This window comes from Notechis scutatus, chromosome 1, assembly GCF_049901735.1.
Source record: "Notechis scutatus isolate UNSWTSFEM ecotype Mainland chromosome 1, rNotScu1.2, whole genome shotgun sequence".
Lineage (NCBI taxonomy): Eukaryota > Metazoa > Chordata > Lepidosauria > Squamata > Elapidae > Notechis > Notechis scutatus.
In genome coordinates, this window is record NC_142009.1 from 232,044,565 (window position 1) to 232,052,314 (window position 7,750).

The 7,750-nt window shown below is 38.0% G+C and overlaps 1 protein-coding gene across 8 annotated transcripts in view; it reads left to right on the forward strand.

The window, feature by feature from the left end:
- DAGLA (diacylglycerol lipase alpha) overlaps window positions 1-6,153 on the forward strand; it is a 93,958-nt gene extending 87,805 nt beyond the window's left edge. For all 8 annotated transcript variants that reach the window (XM_026682599.2, XM_026682602.2, XM_087950634.1 and 5 more), the window contains 4 exons: window positions 1,281-1,477; window positions 2,406-2,535; window positions 3,229-3,410; window positions 3,607-6,153. In XM_026682599.2, the coding sequence (XP_026538384.1) occupies window positions 1,281-1,477; window positions 2,406-2,535; window positions 3,229-3,410; window positions 3,607-4,531 (1,434 nt within the window). In that variant the 3' untranslated portion in view covers window positions 4,532-6,153. The remainder of the gene's footprint in view (window positions 1-1,280; window positions 1,478-2,405; window positions 2,536-3,228; window positions 3,411-3,606) is intronic.
- The last annotated feature ends 1,597 nt before the right edge of the window (window positions 6,154-7,750 follow it).

Here is a 7,750-nt window from a genome sequence, read left to right on the forward strand (position 1 = left end):
TAAAATCTTTTCATTCTATGAATTATTGTATTTCTAGCAGGTATGAATTATTTATTTTGACAATCAACAAACATTGTGTCAATTTTCTCTAAACATGTACAGTACATTTCACATTTATTTTCCATTGAATTCCTATTGTTGCTTTTCTAGTTTTAAAAGTATTGGAATTGTTAACTGGACCTATTCTCAAACTGACACATTATTTAAAGATGTGTTTCTTGCATAATACTTCAGTTGTATTAATACATCATTGAAGAAAGATAGTTTACCATTAAACCTACTTAAGGGTCATTTCCTGCAAGGCGATCAAACCGGTCAGTCCTAGAGGAGATCAACCCTGACTGCTCTTTAGAAGGCCAGATCCTGAAGATGAAACTCAAATACTTTGGCCACCTAATGAGAAGGAAGGACTCACTGGAGAAGAGCCTAATGCTGGGAAAGATTGAGGGGAATAGAAGAAGGGCACGATGGAGAATGAGGTGGCTGGATGGAGTCACTGAAGCAGTAGGCGTGAGCTTAAATGGACTCCAGAAGATGGTAGAGGACAGGAACGCCTGGAGGAACATTGGCCATGGGGTCGCAATGGGTCAGACGCGACTTTACAACTAACAACAACAACAAGGGTCAGGATGTTTTTTAAAGATTAAGGAAATAAAGAATATGTATGCACATCTTAGCACAGTATACATTATATGTATACAGTATACAGTATATGTACATATGTATTTATTAGATGTATATCCTGTTTTTTTCTCCAGGAGTTCACAAGACTCTATATAGCACCCTCTCTTCCAGTATTTTTCACAACAACTCTGAGGTTACATTGGACAGAGAGAAAGTGACTGGCCCAAAATTATCTAATGAATTCTGTGATTAATGGTAGACTTGAACCTAGGTCTCTATAATCCTTATTCATTATTTTAACTACCATAGCACAGTTTCTCTGGAATAAATCAATAAATATAGATGAAAGAGTAACAGAACATATGAATTACACAAAAGGTGGTTTCAGCTGTAGTATACTGTATTGATGGATTTCTGCTATTGTATTGATTAACATATTATAGTTGAATGAAGGCACAGTGTTAAGTCTAAATGGACAAAAATGTTCAGTCTGTCAAGCTGAGATACTGTGGCTTCTGATACACACAAACACACCCACACCCACTAACTTTAAAGATTAAAACCATGAGAAAAAATGATTGCTGTTTTCTTTCATATGCTAGCTTTTAATAATGGACAATTCATATTCCTTCATTACTTTTTTTCCCCTTGGATAGTGGAGAATCATAGTTGGTGCAACCAAATGCATACCCAAGTCTGAGCTCCCTGAAGAGCCTGAAGGGAACTCAATAACCAGTAACCGCCTCTGGACTCATCCTAGTGACTTAACTATTGCCCTGTCAGCCAGCACACCTCTCTATCCTCCTGGGCACATTATCCATGTGGTTCATAATCATCCTGTTGAACAGTGCTGGTAAGTGGAGGAATAATGACTAGCAAAGTTATCGGAGGTTTTTAGGATGAAAAATCTAGGTCTGTTTTTTCAAAATATCTCTTAGAACTTTTAATATTAGTGATGCTTATTGATGATGCTGTATATATTTTCATTATTACTTCCCAGGGAATTGTGGTTTTGTTTTACATGTTCTACACCAGGGCTATCAAACTCGCAGCCTGTGGGCTGGATGCGTCACATACTGGCCATGCCCACGCCCAGTTTAGGGAAGGGGGAAAAAGTCCTGATATGTCACGTGACGCTGCTGTGACAATGTGAGTTTGACACCCCTGTTCTACACATACCACAAAATTAAATAATTATCTCTCCTCTTCTCCTACCCCAAATGTAACCAAAAAATGTAAAGCTGAATAAAGATAACACCCACCCAAATTGTTTGCAGGTAATGGTACTAGTCATTTCAATTAACCGGAACTTAAAGGTCCTGAAACAAAGGCAATTCACTATCTATTCACAATACAAAGCCAGCTGAGTATCTGCTTTATTAGTTGAAAGATAAGCTACAAAGTTGAATTTCTGAATTAGAAGTAATTATAGTTCAGCTAAGAAGTACAATATGGACATGTTCCTGATGTTTTTTCATTGGTTTTTTTAGGTTTGCAGTACAGTTATGCTTAATGTCTACTGACAATCATGTGTCTAAGGAAATACATTGTATAATATTGGTATATACTTATACAATAAAATGCAGTGTTATGCAATGAAATGGTTTATTAATTATCCTGATTCTTGAATTAAAAAGTTATGTAAGGAAAATGCTGCAGTTGCAAGGCAGAAGATTTGAATAAATTCTTTGTGTTTACTCTGCTTAAATCACACAGTAGCCTCATAAAAAGATAAATTAGAAGTGATGGTTAATGACTGCCTCATCTGATATCTTTTACAGCTGCTGTGATCAGGATGAACCTACGTACTTTGCCATTTGGGGAGACAACAAGGCATTTAATGAAGTGATAATTTCTCCAGCAATGCTACATGAACATCTGCCATACGTAGTAATGGAGGGTCTTAACAAGGTAATAATCATTCAATGGTTTTGGGATTGAATGATGAGTGAACAATTAGACACCATGCTGAGTGTCTTGATGAGGAGAACTAATGTAGATTCTATGATTCACAGATATGGAATGAGTAGAACATAATGTAACAAAGTTTTAATGAATGCTTCTACATTTATATACTGCAAAACAGACACATGTACACAATGCACTGATGATGTTACCTAGTTTGGGTAATAAAATGTCTGCAAGAAAACAAGCTCAGAGAGCATCAAGGACCCACCATATACACAATCATTCAGTTTAACTCATGTTCTGAGAAATGCAAATGCATTACTTTTGTAAAACCAGACTAAGATAAAGTGGTCTGTGCTTACATTTACTTACTTACATCTGCTATAATATCTTGCTGAAAATTACCTTGGAATGCCATTGTTTACTGTAATTGGCAAGGAGATTTTTGAAAGGGAGAGCAAATGTCATTTGAGCAACAAGTTGGATGTCTGTTGATTATATTGAGCTGGTACTTTCCCTGAGTATAATAGTTTCTTATCCATCTTACCATTGGTAAGATCTTAATTATACTACAAATCACATGATCTGTTATAGGCTACTTTAACATGATCTACATTTGTCTTAGCATTTATTTAACAGTACTCAACAGAAATGAAAATACAGGAAAGTTATTATTTACTAATTTATTTTACATAGGTCCTGGAAAATTACAACAAGGGCAAAACAGCTTTGCTTTCTGCAGCCAAAGTGATGGTGAGTCCTACAGAAGTGGACCTCAACCCGGAATTAATCTTCCTGAATCAACCCCTGCCTAGTAGACCTTCTGTACAGATTGGAATTGGAGACATAACAGTGGACAGAAGGAACAGCAGTACTAAGTAAGGATATGGCTCTGATTTTCTAGAAGGGCTTACGAGGGCTGCTGGTGATCTTATTCCTCCCTGATATCCTGTTGGTGAATATCATAATTTCATAAAGAATCATGCCTTCTGTATGCACTTCTGTAGCTTGTTCCAGAAAATTATAGTACTAGTCTTACCTTAGTCTCATATAATTTGTACTCTCTTTTTGCAGGACTAAGGCTCACACTGAAATCAGTTTGGAAGGGTTTTATGAAACCAAGCTTCTGTCACCAGTGCAGAAGGATCCTGTGGAGGTCCTGCTACTAGATACCAAGGAACGCCTGTCTGTAGAACTGCAGGACCGGCGTGCTCCTCTTGCTACAATGGAGAGCCTATCTGATAATGAATCCATCTATAGCTTTGATTCAAGGCGTTCCTCTGGTTTCCGTAGCATCCGTGGCTCACCCAGTCTCCATGCAGTCATGGAAAAAGATGAAACTCATTGTTTTTATATTGATCCAGCAATTCCTGAGGAGAACCCCTCTCTGAGCTCACGGACAGAACTGCTTGCTGCTGACAGCCTCTCCAAACACTCCCAGGAAACTCAACCTCCTGAGGGCCTGCAGAACAGTGGAGACACCACTCCTCAGCGGCGATGCAGCGATGAAGGCGCGGGTAGTGATACAGATCATATTTCTTTTACTCCAGAAGAATTGACCCTCCAAAATGGGAGGCTAAGTGATGCCCCCAGCCCACAAGTGTTGGAGTTTGCAGAGTTTATAGATAGTCTCTTTAACCTGGACAGCAAAAGCAGTTCCTTTCAGGACATTTACTGCATGATGGTATCGGACAGCACCAGTGATTTTGCTGAGATTCCCAAGTCAGTCAGTGACCAGGAGATCTTGCTAAGAGCACAGTATGAACCTAATTTAGTCCCAAAGCCCCCCAGGTTATTTGCAGGCTCAACAGATCCTTCCTCAGGCATATCTGTTTCCCCTTCTTTCCCTCTGAGTTCTTCTGGAGAGCTTATGGACCTCACTCCTACAGGCATGAGTAGCCAGGAATGCCTCACCACTAACAAAATCCGGACTTCCACTCCCACTGGAAATATGACCAGTCCTGCCAAACAAGAAGACCTTGTGATCTCAGCCCTCTAATATAGGAGAGAAGGTGCAGAATACCTAATCCTATAATAGTGAATCTTGGGACAGCACTTGGAGGAGCTGGTCTCTTGGCAAGTGAGAATGGGTGAAAATGCATGGGGAAGTATAGTTTCCCTTTCTGGGTGCTACACTAATGGCACTGCAAAGGATTTCAGCATGAAAGATGCCACATCATGGGTCATGTTCTTTAGTTAGGGAGAAAATCACTGCCTAATGCAGCTTGCTGCTTTTCAGGGTCTTGTTCACTGAAGTTAGATGATTGGTTTCCCTACCTCAGCATATTTCTTTAACAAGAAGGCAGACTCATTGCCTTTCCTGCTGAAATTATGAACGTACTGTCCATGGGCTACATAATTAGAGTAACTGAGGTCTGATAATGCCCAATTGTCATGTCAAAATCAAGGAAATTCTGACATTGGGCTTTATTGCACTAGTGTGTGATGTTTGATCCAAGTACCTGTTTATTGTTGTCACCATGATTTTTTTTAATGACATGCTCTCCCGTTTTATAGCCATTGACTGCGTTCCAGAGGAATGCAGCCTCCCGCTTTAAACCCTAACTGGGTGCAGTGAGAATTGGGATGGGGCAACCTGTGCTCCTCCGATTAGCTCTGTGTTCAGTGATATCTGCTCTTCTTCTAAGAAGAAAGAAAATACGTGTGCTGGAGAGTTGAAGGCCATTTCCATCTTTCATCACCCACTGGAGGGGTGAACAGTCTCTTGGGTCTCACATTGTTACACAGCTCCCCAAACCACTATGAAATAGAGACAATCTTGCTCTCTAGTATAATTGTCATCTTTATTTGCATGGATTAATTGGTCTAAACTAGCTTTTGTTCTTCAAGAAGCTTGCCTATGCCCTGCATTATTCCCCAAGTCCTTGAGTATGGAACTATTTTGTTCCCATTTATAATTGCAGTATAATATTGTCTGTCTCTGAATTCAGGAAAAAAGGGGCTTTTACTGCATATTGAAATCTCATGTATGTTTACAGATCTACTAAACATTTGGGAGGTAATCAGGAAATGTCTACTTTTGTGGGGAAAATGTGCTCTCTGCCCTTCCCATTTCTCTATTGACAAGGGGCCCTAACTCAGCCATGGAAAAAGTAAGAATAATTGCTATTACATATCCTTACTAGAAAGAAAGACTGGAATGTTGGCATTAACCCTCTGTGTAGTGCATCCTAACACCCAACTGAATATTACGGGCTTATGAATATGAGGTAACTGCACAACAGCAGCTCCTGAAATCGCATCTCAGCTATTAATCTGCAGTTTGGTGCTCACAATTATGCTTATGACAACAGGGTGACACTGTGTAAAATTGCAGGGATTTTCCAATGGAGAAATTGGGGATGAAATAACATTTATGTAGAAGTTAAACACTTGATCTACATGCATACAATAATCTTGTATTGTGCTAAAATATAACTGAATATGACTTTAATGCCACAGCAAATTTTTACCTTCAGACTAGTTCAATATACTGTGTCTGGGTTCTACAAAGTACGCTAGACTCATCTTACAGGTCATGAAGTATGTCCTTAGTAAATCCCTTAAGTTTGCAGCTGTAAGCCTCCAAGTAGGCTGTTAAAATAAAGTGGTTTTGAGGAATTTTTTAAGCTCCCATGAATGATTAGTATGCTATGTTATGCTTAGAAGTTGTACATTGTGAAGAAGATTGAGAAGAACTACACTTTGTGGTAACAGATAATGTAACCCTGCATATCTACTTGTAAACAGTCTCAGTAGGCTCAGTGAGACTTTTTCACAGGTAAGTGTGCTTAGAATTGCAGTCTTTAGTTCTAGGAGACTGTCTATATTCAAATTGCTGCCTTCTATACTTTTAACACTGCATTTATTTGAAATAAGTGCAATTTACTTGAAATAGGTCTGCAGTAAACTCATGTGACTCCCATTTGAGAAAATGCATTGAATTGGGCTGCAAAATTTGGTTATAAAATAGTATACTTACATTGCATTAGTGTAACTTATTTTACAACATGAAGGATACTGTTGAAACTGCGGCCTTTGGTATTTATGTGCTCTTAAGTGAGACAGGTTAACTCTAAAGTGATTATGCTTTGGAATTATAAATTTCTACACTTAACATAGTATTAATTTAATGATTTAGGGTTATTCCAGTTCGTTTTATAGCTTTGTTTTCAAATGTTCCTCTTTTTCCAAGAGTTCTTGTATCAGTCAAGAACAATTCTGCCCATCTTCAAGAAAAAAAATCTGTCTTTTGTACATAGTACAACACAATAGTAGTTGTTGTCACTCATTTAGATTATCATAAATATGTGCTACCCTAGGCTAACAAAATGTTGTTCTTCACTAAAGAAATAATAAGAATAATAAATAAATAATAAAATAAAATAAATCATAAATAGAAATAACATTGAGCTATTTAAGGTAAATTCAGATTTTCAAACATTTGGATATTTTTTGTGATGAAAGCACATAACAAATACTTTAATGAAATTTGGAAAAGAAGAGATATTGGTAAGTTTAAGGTGCAGGTCCTTATAATGAGTTAGACATTCCAGATTGAGTGGCTTAAGGATCTGAGGTAAACAATCTAAATTGGATGGTTTCAATCAATCACATAAAAGCAATGTTTTGTAAATTGAACTACCATATTTTTTGCACTATAAGATGCACCTGACCATAAGACGCACCTAGCTTTAGAGGAGGAAAACAAGAAAAAAAATCAGGTGAAGCCTAAGAGGATCACAATAGGTGTGCTCTCATGTGCCAGCTCTGCCTATTGACTCCTGCATTGCGGAAGAGACAGAAGAGATGAGGTTCAGCACTATAAAAGGACCCTGCTGTGACGGCCCAACTGCTATTCACCAAAGGACTGACACCAATGCACAGACATTTCCACCCACTTTGAGGAGCGGGGAGAGTGTGTCTTATGGAGCGAAAAATACGGTATATTCAGTTATTATGTTAGGGCTATAATGTCTGATTTGCAAAATCCAGAGTTGATGTTTCTGTTTTTGCTAATATCGAATGGTTATCTAATGATAGCCCTAGCTAATAATTAGCACCTAGAGAATTCTTTAAACATCAAAGCACTTTACAAATTAAATAATCTTCCCAAGCTAGGTCATGAGAACATCAGATGGGAAAAAGGGTTTATGTTTGTAATTGAAAGAAGCCTATCTGATCTATTATTTGAGATAGCGTTGTTAAAAAAAATACA